At 49.6% G+C, this 16,675-nt stretch overlaps 1 protein-coding gene across 1 annotated transcript; it reads right to left on the reverse strand.

Annotated features, from left to right (window-relative positions):
• Positions 1–28: 28 nt before the first annotated feature.
• On the reverse strand, positions 29–14,159 carry LOC140720015 (E3 ubiquitin-protein ligase TRIM39-like). The gene is made up of 4 exons (XM_073034921.1): positions 14,047–14,159; positions 10,270–10,292; positions 10,077–10,195; positions 29–820 (listed from the first exon to the last, which is right to left on the reverse strand). Exons 1-4 carry the CDS (start codon positions 14,152–14,154, stop codon positions 246–248), a joined length of 825 nt encoding a protein of 274 aa, XP_072891022.1. The 5' UTR covers positions 14,155–14,159; the 3' UTR covers positions 29–245.
• Positions 14,160–16,675: the final 2,516 nt, after the last annotated feature.

Below are 16,675 nucleotides of genomic sequence, written 5' to 3' on the forward strand. Positions count from 1 at the left end.
TACCCCCCCCCCCCCACAAGCAGCACTAGCAAATCTACCCTCAAGAATGTTAGTTCCTCTACAGTTCAGGGGCAAACCGTCCCGTCGGAACAGGCCCCACCTTCCCGGGAACAAAGCCCAATTGTCCAGAAACATGAAGCCCTCCCTCCTGCACCATCTCCTTGGCCACGTATTTGGCTGCACTCTCCGCACATTTATATTTACAGGGACTTTACTCCTGACGCCGGTCCCGGGACCCGACCCATTTACAGACCCGGAGCGGAACCGGAGCAGATTCTCAGCCACTGGTTTTCATACCAGGTCACGAAGAAAGGATGAAGTTTCCCCGTGAATTTATTCCCAGTGAAGGTGTGGAGATGGGACTTGGTCTCCGCGTTGTAAAATGAAACTGTCCCGGACTCGTAACTGAGATAAACTCCCACCCTCCCGGGGATGGGACCGGCAGCGAGACAGGACTCGGGGGAGGTGAGATCACCGTACTCGTCATAATCCCGATGTAACACGTCATAATCCCGATATAACAACCCATCAACCAGCCTGATGACCCAGAATCCGGTCTCCGGACTCAGACTGACCCCTCCCTTCCTCTCCACAGACTCTGCGGCGACTCCCAGACACCAGACCCGATTCCGCGTCACCTCCACCTCCCAGTAATGTCTCCCCGATGTGAATCCCTCCGATCCCAGCACACATTCCCAGTATGTGAATCTCTTCCCGGTGTCAGGGAGATCCCTCTGGGTCCGGGTCCATCTCACACTCTTCCGATCCTCAGACACCTCGAGCAGCGGATTCGCCGTTTCCACATCCAGGGTGACAGAGACTGGGGGGAGAAGCAGAGAATTAGAGAGTCCCCGGGGATCGGGGGGAGACTCGGGCAGCCCGGCCCCGGGGGATCGGGGGGAGACTCGGGCGGCGCGGCCCCGGGGATCGGGGGCAGACTCGGGCAGCGCGGCCCGGGGGATCGGGGGGAGACTCGGGCGGCGCGGCCCCTGGGGATCGGGGGGAGACTCAGACAGCGCGGCCCCGGGGATCGGGGGGAGACTCGGACAGCGCGGCCCCGGAGATCGGGGGGAAACTCGGGCAGCGCGGCCCTGGGGATCGGGGGGAGACTCGGGCAGCGCGGCCCCGGGGATCGGGGGGAGACTCGGACAGCGCGGCCCCGGGGATCGGGGGGGGGGGAGACTCGGGCAGCGGAGCCCCGGGGATCGGGGGGGGGGGGAGACTCGGGCAGCGGAGCCCCGGGGATCGGGGGGGGAGACTCGGGCAGCGGAGCCCTGGGGATCGGGGGGAGACTCGGGCAGCGCGGCCCCGGGGATCGGGGGGAGACTCGGACAGCGCGGCCCCGGGGATCGGGGGGGGGGGGGGGGAGACTCGGGCAGCGGAGCCCCGGGGATCGGGGGGGAGACTCGGACAGCGCGTCCCCGGGGATCGGGGGGGAGACTCGGACAGCGCGGCCCCGGGGATCGGGGGGGGGGAGACTCGGGCAGCGGAGCCCCGGGGATCGGGGAGAGACTCGGGCAGCGCGGCCCCGGGGATCGGGGGGGTGGGGAGACTCGGGCAGCGGAGCCCCGGGGATCGGGGGGGGGGGGGGGAGACTCGGACACCGCGGCCCCGGGGATCGGGGGGAGACTCGGGCAGCGCGGCCCCGGGGATCGGGGGAGACTCGGGCAGCGCGGCACCGGGGATCGGGGGAAGACTCGGGCAGCACGGCCCTGGGGACCGGGGGGAGACTCGGGCAGCGCGGCCCCGGTGATCGGGGGGAGACTCGGACAGCGCGGCCCCGGGGATCGGGCGGGGGGGGGGACTCGGGCAACGCGGCCCCGGGGATCGGGCGGGGGAAGACTCGGGCAGCGCGGCCCTGGGGACCGGGGGGAGAATCGGGCAGCGCGGCCCCGGGGATCGGGAGGGGAGGGGAGACTCGGGCAGCGCGGCCCCGGGGATCTGGGGGGGGGGGGGGGGGGGGAGACTCGGACACCGCGGCCCCGGGGACCAGGGGAAGACTCGTGCAGCGCGGCCCCTGGGGACCGGGGGGAGACTCGGGCAGCGCGGCCCCGGGGATCGGGGGGAGACACGGGCAGCGCGGCCCCGGTGATCGGGGGGAGACTCGGACAGCGCGGCCCCGGGGATCGGGCGGGGGGAGACTCGGGCAGCGCGGCCCCGGGGATCGGGGGGAGACTCGGGTAGCGCGGCCCCGGGGATCGGGGGGAGACTCGGGCCGCGCGGCCCCGGGGATCGGGGGGAGACTCGGGCAGCGGGGCCCCGGGGATCGGGGGGGAGACACGGGCAGCGCGGCCCCGGGGATCGGGGGGGGGAGACTCGGATAGCGCGGCCCCGGGGATCGGGGGGGGGGGGGAGACTCGGGCAGCGCGGCCCCGGGGATCGGGGGGAGACTCGGGCAGCGCGGCCCCGGGAATCGGGGGGAGACTCGGGCAGCGCGGCCCCGGGAATCGGGGGGAGACTCGGACAGCGCGGCCCCGGGGATCGGGGGGAGACTCGGACAGCGCGGCCCCGGGGATCGGGGAGAGACTCAGGCAGCGCGGCCCCTGAGATCGGGGGGAGACTCGGACGGCGCGGCCCCGGGGATCGGGGGGGAGGTGAGACTCGGGCAGCGCGGCCCCGGGGATCGGGGATCGGGGGGAGACTCGGGCAGCGCGGCCCCGGGGATCGGGGATCGGGGGGGAGACTCGGGCAGCGCGGCCCCGGGGATCGGGGGGAGACTCGGGCAGCCCGGCCCCGGGACCGAGGGAAAGGCCGCTGGGCCTCAGGCGCGGTCGGGTCGCGACACGAACCTTTGACTCGACAAAAGCCCATTATTCCTCCCAACCTTTCTTATTCCTGGCAAGATGTATTTTAAAACATTCTCCCTGTACCCATCTCTACAGTTGATCAACGGCCCCGAGTAAACAGAGATAATCCTCTTCCCTGTCCACTATACCATGAATTTTAGTGTCTCTCACAAACCTACTAACTTTGTCACTTACATTCTCATCCGAATCACTGATATGAATGACAAACATTCCGGCCCCAGCACCGACCTCTGCAGGTCACAGGCCTCCAGTCCTCGGTGTTTAAGAGACACTTGGACAGACACTTCAATAGGCAAGGCACAGAGGGAGACTGAGCTAATGCCGGCCAATGGGATGAATGTGGATGGGAAATAGGTCAGCACAGAGGTGATGGGTCGAACGGCACATTTCTATGCTGTATGGCGATGGCTCTGTGAACTGAATCGCTAAGAACCCCCAAACCCCCACGGGTGCTGAGAATTCCAAACACAGTGACCCCTGAACTCCTCAGACAGGGGAAACATCCTACCTGGCTCCAGCCTGTTGACCCCTGAAAGAATTTCATGTTTCCCTGAGATCTCCTCTCCTTCGAAACAGGGAACAGAGAACATAGAAGAGCAGTACAGCACAGGAACAGGCCCTTCATTCAATGTTCACATTCATTTGTGAGTGTGAAGTGGGGCAGTGTGATGGTTTGAGACAGTAAAGGAGGTGATAATGGGAACCAGTAGGGGAGAGATGAATGGCAGATTGAAACAGGAGGGGGAGGGGTGGAATGCCTGTGGATGAACTGTGTGTGTAGACGTAATGAGAAACTAGAGGGGGCAAAGATGGCAGATGAGGATGACTTTGTTCCCTTTCCCAGAACCCCATCCCCTGCAGCCCCTCATTAGGACAGGGGATGAATTTGCTGGGACCCATAAGCAACACAGGTCCTGATGAAGTGTTTCAGTCTGAACCGTGGACTGTTTACTCTTTTCCATAGAAACTTCCCGGCCTGCTGTTCCCCCAACAATTTGTGTGTGTTACTCTGCTTTAAATATACTCAGTTATTTGGCATCCACAGCAGTCTGTGGCAGATTCACTATCCTGTGGATAAAGGAATTCCTCCTCATTTCTGTCATAAATGGACATCCCTATAGTCGGAAGCTGTGCTTTCCGTTCTGGACCCACCCACATCCTCCCAAAATCATCTCTCTCTCCAGACAGGAGTCAGAAAGGTCTGATGAGACCCTTCATCAGGACCTGTGTAGCTTGGATTACCAGCATCTGCAGATTTTCTCCTGTTTGATTTTTAAAGCAGAAGTTGGTAAGTAAACTTCTTGATCAGTCAGAGGCTCAAAATTTATGGGGAGGAGGCAGGAGAATAGTGTTGAGAGGGGTAAGAAATCAACCATTCTTCTAAACTCCCATGAGTACAGGCCCAGAACCATCATATTACCATCAGAAACATCATATTAACTCATCATATGTTAACTTTTTCATTTCCGGAATCATTCTTGTGAACCTCCTGGACCCTCTCCAATGCTAGCACATCTTTTCCGATATATGCGACCAGAAACTGCTCACATTACTCCAAGTGTTGTCTGACCAATGCCTTATAAAACCTCAGAATTACATCCCTGCTCTTGTACTCTAATCCTCTCGAAATGAAAGCAAACATTGAGTTTGCCAATCTTACCACTGACACAAACTGCAAGTTAACCTTCAGGGAATCCTGCACAATGACACCCATGTCCATTTGCACCTCTGATTTTTGAATTTCGCCCTGTTTACAAAATTGTCTATGCCTTTATTCCTTCTACCAAAGTGCATGCCCGACTTCCCTACTCGATAATCCATCTATCACGTATTTGCCCATTTCCTGATCTGTCTCTGACCTTCCCCAGATTCCGAGCTTCTGCAGCACTACTTGCCCCTTCACCTATCTCCATATCGTCTGCAAGCTTGGCCACAAAGGCAACAATTCTGTCATCCAAATCATCCTTCTGTCTATCTTGGCTTTGTGTTCCTCGAAGAATTCCAACGGATTTGTCAGACAAGATTTCCCCTTAAGGGAAGGCATGCTGTCTTTGCTCTATTTTATCATTTGCCTCCATGTACCCGAAAGCTCGTCCTTAATACTGGACTCCAACATCTTCCCAAGCACACCACATCCAGATAACCCACCTATAATTTTCTTTCCCCTGCTGCTCTCCCTTCTTAAAGAGTGAAGTGACCGTTGCAATTTCCAGTCATCTTGAATGACCAAATATCTAGTGATTCTTGAAAGATCATCACTAATGCCCCCATATTCTCTTCAGTTAACTCTTTCCAAACACTGGGGTGTGGTCCATCTGGTCCAGGACCTTCAGACCTTCAATCGTCCCACGCACTTTCTCCTCAGTAACAGCAACAACACTCATTTCTGTCCCTGACACTCTCACATTTCTGACATACAGTTGGTATCTTCCACAGTGACACATAATACTAAATAGGTACCTCTGTCATGTCTTTATCTCACATTTCTCCTCTCCAGTGTCATTTTCTAGGGATCCAATATCCACTCTCACTCTCTTTTACTCTTTACATTTTCTGTCCTCTTGAGTATTGTAGGCAAGCTTTCGATCCTATCTCATTTTCACTCCTTATGGCTTTGTAATTCCTTTCTGTTGATTATCAAAATCTTCTCGATACTCGGACATCCTGTTGAGTTTTGTTCTATTGTATGCCCTCTCTTCTGCTTTTATGCTGTTTTTGACTTCTCGTGTCAAACACGGTTAGCTCATCCTCCCTGTATAATACTTCTTCATCTTTGGGTTTTATTTATCCAAATTGCCCCTGGAGCTCCAGTCTTTGTTGTTCTGCAATCATCCCTGCTCGTGTCCCCTTCCAATCTACTTTGATCAGCTCCTCCCTCGTGCCTCCATAACTAACTTTACTCCACTCTGATACTGATACATCCGACATTATCTCCCTCTCAAACTCTGGGGTGAATTCTATCATTTTATGATCACTGGTTCCTAAAGGTTCTTTTACCATAATCTCCCAAATCATATCTGGTTCATTATACAAATCCCACTCTGGAATTGCCTTTCTCCCATTGGGCTCAACCACAAGCAGTTCCAAAAAGCCATCATGGAGGCATTGTACAAATTCTTTCTCTTGGAATGCAGCATCTTCATGATTTTCCCAGTCTACCTCCTTGTCCTTTTCTCTATCTCCTGGTGTAATTTGTATCCCATTTCTATTCATGGCTACTGTTTGGAGGCCTGTACATCACTCTCATCAGGGTCTTTTTACCCTTGCAGCTTTTGAACTTTACCCATAATGATTCGACATCTTCCAATACTATCTCACCTCTCTCTAAAGATTTCATTTCATTCTTTACCAACCGAGCCTCCCCGGCCTCTCTGCCTACCGGCCTGTCCTTTGAATACAAGGTGTATCCTTGAATGTTGAGCTTCAAGCCAGGATCTCCTTTCCACCACAACTCAGTGATGCCAACAACGTTGTACCTGCCAATCTCTACCTGTGCTACAACATCATCTCCCTTATTCCGTATACTGGTGCATTCAAATACAACACCTTCAGTCCTGTATTCATCAGCCTATTCCACACTGTCCACATGAACTGAAGTAAGGTCTTTGATGTTGATGATAGACCACACTTGGAGTATTGTCTGCATTTCTGGTTCCACAGATATGGGGAGGATGTCATTACACTGGACAGGAGGCTTCAGGAGGATGTTACCAGGACTGGGGACTTAGGTTAAAAGCAGAGAGTGGATAAGCTTGGGCTATTTAAATGGAGTGTAGGATGTTGAGCGATGACCCCTGAACACATTCATAAAGGACTTAGATAAAGTGAGTCTTTTTCCGAGAAATGGGAGTACATAACCAGAGAGCTCAGATTGAAAGTGAGACAGAGTTTTTTTATGAGGGATCTATGGGGTAACATTCCCACAGAGAGAGAGGTGGGTATACGGATATACAGCATAAAATGATGACCCCTGTAGAATGCCATTAGTCACTGGCAGCCAACCTGAAAAGGATCGCTTTACTCTCATTTGCTGTTTCCTACCAGTCAGCCAATGCTCTAACTAAGCCAATAACTTCCTGTAATACCATGAGCTCTTAACTTGGTAAGCAGCTTCATGTGTGGCACCTTGTCAACGTCCTTCTGCGATTCCGAATATACAACATCCACTGCATCCCTTTTATCTATCCTACTTGTAATCTCCTCAAAGAATTCCAACAGGTTTGTCAGGCAGGATATTCCCTTAAGAAATCCAGGCTGACTTGTCCTATCATGTCCAGTGTCACCAAGTATTCCATAACCTCATACATAACAATTGACACTAACTTCTTCCCAACCACAGAGGTGAGGCTAACTGCTCTATAATTTCCTTTCTGCTGCCTTCCTCCTTCCTAAAGAGTAGAGTGACATTTGCAATTGTCCAGTCCTCTGCCACCAATGATTTTTGAAACATCATTTCAAATGTTTCCACAATGTCAACCGCTACTTCTTTCAGGACACTAGGGTGCAGTTCATCTGGTCCGGGTGACTTATGTACCTTTAAGTCTTTCAGCTTTTTGAGCACCTTCACCCTTGTAACAGTAACTGCACTCACTTCTCTTCCCTCGCACCCTTCAACACCGGGCACAGTGCTAGTGTCTTCCACAGTGAAGACTGATGCAAAGTACTCATTTAGTTTATCTGCCATCTCTTTGTCCCCCGTTAATGTATATCCAGCCTCATTTCCAAGTGATCCTATATCCACTCTCTTCTCTATTTTTTACAATACGAAACACAATTTGATTCGGTTTGCTAGCTTGTTTTACAAAGGCAGATGTGTAAAAAGGGCCTGAAGGATCATTGGAGACCAGAGTCACCCCAACCACAAACTGTACCAGTTACTGCCATCCAGGATACGGTACCGCAGCATAAAATCCAGGAGCAACAGGCCATCAACTTTCAACCAGGCCATCAGACTGATTAACTCATGCTGACACAACTGTATTTCTATGTTATATTGTCTAGTATGTTATACATATTATTTATCATAAATTACTATAATTTGCACTTTGCACAATTAGAGACGTAACCTAAAGATTTTTACTCCGTGTATATGAAGGATGAAAGTAATAAAGTCAATTCAATTCAATTCAATTTCATGTTTCATTTTTTCCCTTCCAATAATTTGTTTAGTTCCTCTCTGTATATATTTAAAAGCTTCCCAATCCTCTGTCTTCCTACTAATTTTTGCTTTGTTGAATACCCTCTCTTTTGCTTTTACATCAGCTTGTCTTCCCTTGTCAGCCACGGTTGTACTGTTTTGCCATTTGAGTATTTATTTATTTTTGGAATCACCTATCCTTCACCTTCCTCAGTTTCCTAGAAACTGACACTATTTCTGCTCTGCTCTCATCACTACCAGCTTCTCCTTCCAATTTACTTTGGCTTACTCCTCTCTCAGACCACTGTAATTTCCTTTACTCCAGTGAAATACTACAACGTCATAGACTTTACTTTCTCCTTATCAAATTTCAAATTGAACTCTGTCATGTTGTGAGCACTGCCTCCTAATGGTTATTTTACCTTAAGTTTCCTAATCACCTCCGGTTCAATACATAACACCCAATCCAGTAGAGCTGATTTCCTAGTAGGCTCGGGGACAAACTGCTCTAAAAAGCCATCTCTTAGGCTTTGAACAAATTCACTCTCCTGAAATCCATTACCAACCTGATTTTTCCAGATGACCTGCATGTTCAAATCTCCCATGACTAACATAACATTTGTCCTTTTGACATGCCTTTTCTATTTCCAGTTGTAATCTGTGGTCCACATCCCAGCTACTGTTGGGGTGACTGTATATAACTGCCATCAGGGTCCTTTTACATTTGTAGTTTCATAACTCAACCCACAAGGATTCAACATGTTCGTATCTCATGTCACAACTTTCTACTGATTTACCAGCAGAGCCATGTCACCCCCTCTGCCTACTTTCCTATACCACCGATACATAGTGTAACCTTGGTCATTCAGCTCCCAACTGCAACCGTCCTTCAGTCACGATTCAGCGAAGGCTACAACATCACACCCGATAATCTGTAACCTTATTTTTTATACTCCATGCATTGAGATCTAACACTTTGAGTTCTGTATTTGCTATCCTTTTTGATTCTGCATCCCTAATGCACTGACACTCACCCTGCTGACTGCAATTCTGTACTCGCATCTGTCCGCCCTATCTGACAGACTGACTGCACGCTATCTTTGTATTTTTACCATCAATCCTATCCAAAGTCCCTTCACTCTCGTTCCAACCCCCCCCCCCCCCCGCCAAATTAGTTCAAACCCTCCCTAACAGTTCTATCGAACCTCTCTGAGAGAATATTGTTCCCCCTCGGGTTCAGGTGCAACCCATCACTTTTGAACTTTTGAACAGGTCATACTTCCCCCAGAAGAGATCCCAATGATCCAAGAATCGGAAGCTCTGCCCCCTGCACCAGCTTCTCAGCCACACATTTATCTGCCAAAACGTCCTGTTCCTACCCACACCGGCACGTGGGGCAGACAACATTCCAGAAATTACAACCCTGGAGGTACTGCTTCTCAGTTTTATACTGAGCTCTCTAAATTCTATTTTCAGGACCAGTTTGCTTTTACTTCCTGTGTCATTTTTCTCTTCCTCTCTGAAATGTTGCGGACACGATCCGAGGCATCCCTAACCCTGGTACCTGGGAGGTAACATACCATTCGGGTGTCCCGTTCACACCCACAGATTCTCCTGTCTGCTCCCCTGACGATTGAGTCCCCTGTCACTACAGCTCCCCACCTCTCCATCTAATATCAGTGAGAGTTGCAGACTCAGGAGGGGGTGGGGTGAAGACCTGTGTCAGTCAGAGTCTGCACTCACAGCCCACGAAGGACTTGTGTATTTCCCTGACAATCCCGGTCACCACACTGATACCCGCTTTTATTCCCTACAATATCATCAAGTCAGTATTAAATTCCCAGCTCCTGTGGTAGGATTCAAATTCATGTCTTCGTGTGTTAGTGCAGTGTGCCTGGGATCAGGACACAGTGGTTCATCTGCCAGTCCCGTGTATTGGTTGTATTGTAACCCTGTGCTGGTGTGTCCAGGGGTCTGACATCTCCAGCTGACCATGTGACAGTGATGCCTCCCAGTCGGTGGGGTTGATGTGGAATAAAATTCAGTTCCCCTTCAGTCCATTATCACAGCCAATCCTTGCTTCAAGTTGGAACTTAATTGAACAAGGAGAAATGAATCTTTGTAAGTTTTACCTCGATTAATGGCATCAACTGTTTCCCTCAGCACTGTGTTCAACAAATAGGGGTGATCGAATTTTTCAAACGGTTGGGCCTCATCTGTCACTGACAATTCCTGGACATCATCATTAATCCTGTAAATATTAAACTGCTGGTTATAAACTGAAACTTTGTACTATACAGGTTTTCAATAAAGAGTATGTCCTACCTCCTGTTCCGACGAGCTTCCTCCTGAAATAAATCAAACACAAATCTGATTAGACTTGGACTTACTGTCCACCTCCTAAATTTCATCCAAATCATTACAAGGTGTTGAAAATTCCCACTCCTGCAATCACTCAGACACACGGACAATACAGAACCACGGGTTAAATTACAGAGAAAGTTTCTGAATGTCAGAACATTACTGAGAGGATGAAACTTACAGGGAAGACAGGACAGGTTGTGCATTTTCATCTGGATAAGACATCAGAGTGATAAGATGTAGGAATTTAAGATCAGTGATGGATTTATTTGTGAGCGGGAGGGAGGGGGATGTACCTCTCTTTATGGGAAGAATTGTGGGAGATGAAATTCCAGATGGATTTTAATAAATCCCATAAGAAATTCAGTAAAGTGGAACTCGCTGCCACAGGAGTGGTTGAAGCGGAACAGCAGAGATTGAATGTAATGGGAAAACTAGATAAACACGTGAGGGGCCATCGAGTTCGGGGCTCTGTGGCTGGGTGTGGGAGTAAGTGGGAGGAGAATTCTGAAGCAGGGAAATTGATAGAAAATGATGGACCGAATGGCCTGTTTCTGATGGAGATCAGACGAGATGTACCCCAGGCCATTGTGGGAGGTGAGGCAGGAGATTGCTGAACCTCTGGCGATGATCTTTGCATCATCAATGGGGACAGGAGCGTTTCCAGAGGATTGGAGGGATGCAGATGTCATTCCCTTATTCAAGAAAGGGAGGAGAGATAGCCCAGGATATTATAGACCAGTGAGTGTTACTTCAGTGGTTGGTAAGTTGATGGAGAAGATCCTGAGAGGCAGGATTTATGGACATTTGGAGAGGCATAACATGATTAGAAATAGTCAGCATGGCTTTGTCAAAGGCAGGTCGTGCCTTACGACCCTGATTGAATTTTTCAGGACGTGAGAAAATACATTGACAAAGGTAGATCAGTAGATATAGTGTATATGGATTTCAGCAAGGGATCCAAGGGGACATTGATTTGTTCAACCACACCTGTCATAGGGATCTGTCCTGGGACCCCTGCTATTTGTGATTTTTATAAATGACTTGGGTGTACAGGCGGAAGGATGGGTGAATGAGTTTACGGATGACACAAAGATTGGAGGAGTTGTAGATGGAGCTGTAGGTGGTCGAAGGTTACAAGAGGATATAGACAGGCTGCAGAGCTGGGCAGAAAAATGGCTGATGAAGTTCAATCTGGACAAGTGTGAGGTGATGCATTTTGGAAGGACAAACCAGAAGACTGAGTACAGGATTAATGGTCAGTTACTTAAGAGTGTGGATGAATAAAGGGACCTTGGGGTTCAAATCCATACATCCCTCAAGGTCGCTGCACAGGTTGATAGGGTAGTTAAGAAGGCCTATGGGTTGCTAGGCTTCATTAACAGGGCGATTGAGTTCAAGAGTAGAGAGTTCATGTTGCAACTCCACAAATCTCTGGTGAGACCGCACTTAGAGTATTGTGTTCAATTCTGGTCACCTCATTATAGCAAGGATGTGGAAGCTATGGAGAGGGCGCAGAGGAGATTTACCAGGATGTTGCCTGGTTTGGAGAACAAGTCATATGAAGCAAGGTTAGCAGAGCTGGGACTTTTCTCTTTGGAGCATAGAAGAATGAGAGCGGACTTGATAGACGTCTACAAGTTTATGAGAGGCATAGATGGGGTGTATAGTCAGTACCTATTTCACAGGGAACGAATAGCAAACACCAGAGGGCATAGGTATAAAATTAAGGGAGGAATGTTTAGGGGAGACATCAGGGGTAAGTTTTTTACACAGAGGGTTGTGAGTGCCTGGAATGACTTTCCAGGGATAGTGGTGGAGGCTAAAACAGGGGTATTTAAGAGCCTCTTGGACAGGCACATGGATGAAAGAAAAATGGAGGGTTATGGGGTAGTGTGGGTTTAGTACTTTTTTTAAAGGATTATATGGGTCGGCACAACATGGAGGGTTGAAGGGCCTGTACTGTGCCGTAGTGTTCTATGGTTCTAACTGGCTTGCCCACAGAAGACAAAGTGTGGTTGTAGACGAGTCATATTCTGCATGGAGGTCGGTGACCAGTGGTCTGCCTCAGGGCCCTGTTCTGGGACCCCTTCTCTTTGTGATTTTTATAAATGACCTGTATGAGGAAATGGAGGGATGCGTTAGTAAATTTGCTGATGACACAAATGTTGGGGGTGTTGTGGACAGTGTGGAGGGCTGTCAGAGTTTACAGCAGGACATTGATAGGATGCAAAACTGGGCTGAGAAGTGGCAGATGGAGTTTAACCCAGATAAGTGTGAGGTGGTTCACTCTGGTAGGTCAAATATAATGGCAGACTATGGTATTAATAGTAAGACTCTTGGCAGTGTGGAAGATCAGAGGGATCTTGAGGTCCAAGTCCATAGGACACTCAAATCTGCTACACAAATTGACTCTGTGGTTAAGAAGGCATATGGTGCATTGGCCTTCATCAACCATGGTACTGAGTTATGGAGCCGAGAGGTAATGTTACAGCTATATCGGACCCTGGTCAGACCCCACTTGGAGCACTGTGCTCAGTTCTGGTCACCTCACTACAGGAAGGATGTGGAAGCCATAGAAAGGGTGCAGAGGAGATTTACAAGAATGTTTCCTGGATTGGGGAGAGTTCCTTATGAGAGTAAGTTGAGTGAACTCGGCCTTTCCTCCTTGGAACGACAGAGGATGAGAGGTGACCTGATTGGGATGTATAAGATGGTGAGAGGCATTGATCAGAGTCAGAGGCTTTTTCCCAGGGCTGAAACGGCTAACACGAGAGGACACAGTTTTAATGTGCTTGGAAGAATGTACAGAGAAGATGTCAGGGTAATATTTTTACGCAGAGAGTGCTGAGTGCGTGGAATGGGCTGCCGGAAACGGCAGTGGATGTGGATACGATAGGGACTTTTAAGAGACTCCTGGAGAGGTACATGGAGCTCAGAAAGATAGAGGGCTATGGGTAACCCAGGGTAATTTCTAAAGTAAGGACATCTTCGGCACAGTAAGGGCCTGTATTGTTTTCAATGTTTATATTTCTACGTTTCTAATGTGAAATTTATCTGAATAATTAAAGAAACAGTGAAAGTTTCCCTAATCTGACTGAAACCGGACAAAGAGGATAAGTCTGATGTGTGGGTCATATTCTTTGTTCTCACTGATTGACAGAGAGACCCTCACACCCACCGCACCAGACACACTAACAGCCTGTGACTGGATCTGGGTGTTAATGGGAGTTTTAAGGATATTGAATGAGATAATTAAGGGCACAATCAGCAGCCGTGTGTTATAATCAGAGTAAATCATTTCAGAAATGATTACATTCTGTCCTACGATGTACATGAGTTGTTTTAAGTCCAATTTTAGGACAACAACAACCCTGAATAGTTGTATCAATTGTCTGGTGAGAAACAGTTTACTGCCATTTGTAAATGCTGTGTCTAGGAACAATACCTCTGTTTTCTGTCTTTGATGGTCCTGTCTGCATTGTATTCCATGTCACGTGATTGTGATGGTAACTAGTCACGCGTGTGGGGTGTGGTAATAGTGAAGGGAATAAGTTACATATCCATGCTTTGTTCTGGGCAGTTTTGTGCTGAGGAGTTTATAAGTCTAACAACCTGTGTGAGGACACCAGCAGCAACAATTGATTTGTTAGAATTGGCCGCTGTGCTGTGGTTATTTCAAATATACCACTGTTCATTTAGTGCCCTTTGACAGGAACAAATTGAAATATAATCCCTCACCTTGAGAAATATCACACCGTCTTTTTGATCCATCTGTTCCTTTAACTTTGAGATTTCTTCCTGAATAATCCTTATATTCTCTTGAAGAGCTAGAAGATTTTTCTCCATTGGGTTGAGAATCCTCTCCTCTTCTTCCCTGAGATCCCTGAGTAAGCTCTGCTCTTTCTCAGTGATAATCTGGCGCAGTTCAGCAAACTGGGATGTGATGTGGGACTGAAGGCTGTGTGACTGTTCCTATCGAATGAAAGGTGAAGATTAGTTTACTGTATTGCTGTGTTGTATTTCCTGATGACATTAAGGTGACCATTTGGTCCATTAATGTCCATGCTAGCTCTGAAACATTCCCATTCACTCACGTTTTCCTGAAACGTATTCTCCCCTTTAACTCCCACCTGATTCACATACATCCTCCTCCACATACATCCCTCATAGGGTTAATTGTAATTAGCCATTCATCCAGCAGGTCCTTGGAATGTGTCTGAAACTGTCATGGCCACAGGGGGAGCATGCAAACTCCACACAGACGGCAGCAGAGGTCAGGATCGAACCCAGGTCACTGGAGCTGTGATCTCAGCTATTCTGCATTAAATGGAGCAAAACTCGATAGTAATATCAGAAATTCCGCCCAGGAAGCCTCACCCGAACTCCGGAAATCTTCTCTTTCTGTTGCTGCTCCTTTTCCTGGAAGTCTGATTTCTTTTTTGTGAGAGAGTCTAAGGAAGATTTTAGCTGATCCTGGAAGTCAGAGAGTGAAGGAAATAGAAACAAAGATGCATCAAAGGAAACAGGTGATCAAACCCGATTATCACACAAAATGCCAGAGGAACTCTGTGAGTCAGGCAGCATCTATTCAGGGGAAATAAACAGTCGGTGTTCCGGGATGAGACCCTTCATTAGGACTGGGAAGGAATGGGACAGAAGCCAGAATAAAAAGCTTGGGGATGAGAACCAGCTGACAGGTGAGACAACGTGAGGGGGAACGTGGGGGAAGGTGATGAAGTGAGAAGCTGAGAGGGGACAGGTGGAAGAGGTAAAGAGCTGGAGAAAATGGAATCTAATACGAGAGGACAATCGACCATGGAGGAAACGGAGTGATTTGGGGCTGTGTGGAGCCATGAATCGTGACGAGGGCGGGGTCGGTAGGAGTCTGGTGTAGCACTTGTCCCGTTTGCAGGTATCGGTGTTAGGAGGGAGATCAGTGGGGAGGAGCGAGTGGATAAAAGGGAGTTAAGTAGAGAGCGATCCCTATAGAGAGCGGAGAGTTGTAGTGGTGGAGGGTGGGAGTGGGCTTTTGGAGGAAAAGATGTGCTTCGTGGCAGAATCCCATTGGAGATGGCGAACGGTGGGGGGATGATGTGTTGTTTATGGATGCTCGTGTCGTGGACAGTGGACGATGGGGTGAGTATCAAATTCGGTTTCGTTTTACCTTGTAGATTTTAACAGCTTCTTTAATCGGCCTGAAGCGGTGCTCTCTGTGTTCCTCCGCCACTGCACAGATCACACAGATCAGTGTTTTGTCCGTTTCACAAAACAGCTTCAGTTCTTCCTCATGTTCCTCGCAGTGAAATTTACTTTCCTTCCCTTTCGGATTCAGGTTTAGATTCCGAACTTTTTCAGCCAGATTTGCTAAGGCCCGACTGGCCCTGAGGGTGCGGTCAGCAATCACCTCTGTACATTCCGGGCAGGAGTTTCTCTCCTCCCTTTCCCAACACTGTGAGATACAAGAGCGACAGAAGTTGTGTCCACACTCCAGTGACACCGGATCGGTGAAGAAATCCAGGCAGATGGGACAAATTGCCTCCTCGCTCAAACTCTCGACCGGTCCTTTCGAAGCCATGTTAACTCCCGGCACTTCCTGATTCAGAATGCTTTCACTTTCGGGGAGGGGCTGATCCCTTGCAGTACCGCGATTGTCCACTACGCGCGCTGCAGACTCAGGGAGTGAACATTCTGCTGCTGGATGTGTTCAATGGGAAGTAATAGTGGTAATTTCCATCGCAGGGTGAGATCAGCAACACATTAAACAGATCAGAACAGAAATGAAAACTCGGCCATGGACTGCCTGAGCCCGGCTGCGAAAGGAGCGGCGTTGGGCCAGGGGTTTGCAACCTCATCCCAAAAAGTGGCAGTGCACAGAAATGTCAAATGAACCGCCAAAGGCCTCATCCCTGGGATCGGAAGGACCTTCCCCTGGAAGACGATTGAAGTCGTGCGGAGAAAGGAGAAGCCACAGGGCCGGTAACCTTCGCCCTGGACAGGGGACTCTGACGAGCTGCTGTTGGCGGCCTGTGTCCCGGTAGGCGTGATGGGCTAAAGAAGAAGCAGAACAGAAATGAAGCCGGAGAGAAGAGCCTGGTTCAGTCTGAGGCAGGACTGAAAGGGGCGAGTTCTGAAAAGAGAGGCACAAGAGACTGCAGATGCTGGAATCTCGAGTAAGAAACTCCAGGGACAGCATCTGTGGAGAGAAATGTAAAATCGACTTTCAGGTCGAGATCCTTCAGCTGGACTGTCTCAACCCGAAATCTCGATCGCCATTTCCCTCAGATGTTGCCTGATCCGTTGAGTTCCTCCAGCAGCTCGTTTTTTATTTTTCTTTCTCCCGAAGTGTAAAGAGAGTCAGACGGGGGTG

Source organism: Hemitrygon akajei, unplaced genomic scaffold, assembly GCF_048418815.1.
Source record: "Hemitrygon akajei unplaced genomic scaffold, sHemAka1.3 Scf000034, whole genome shotgun sequence".
Lineage (NCBI taxonomy): Eukaryota > Metazoa > Chordata > Chondrichthyes > Myliobatiformes > Dasyatidae > Hemitrygon > Hemitrygon akajei.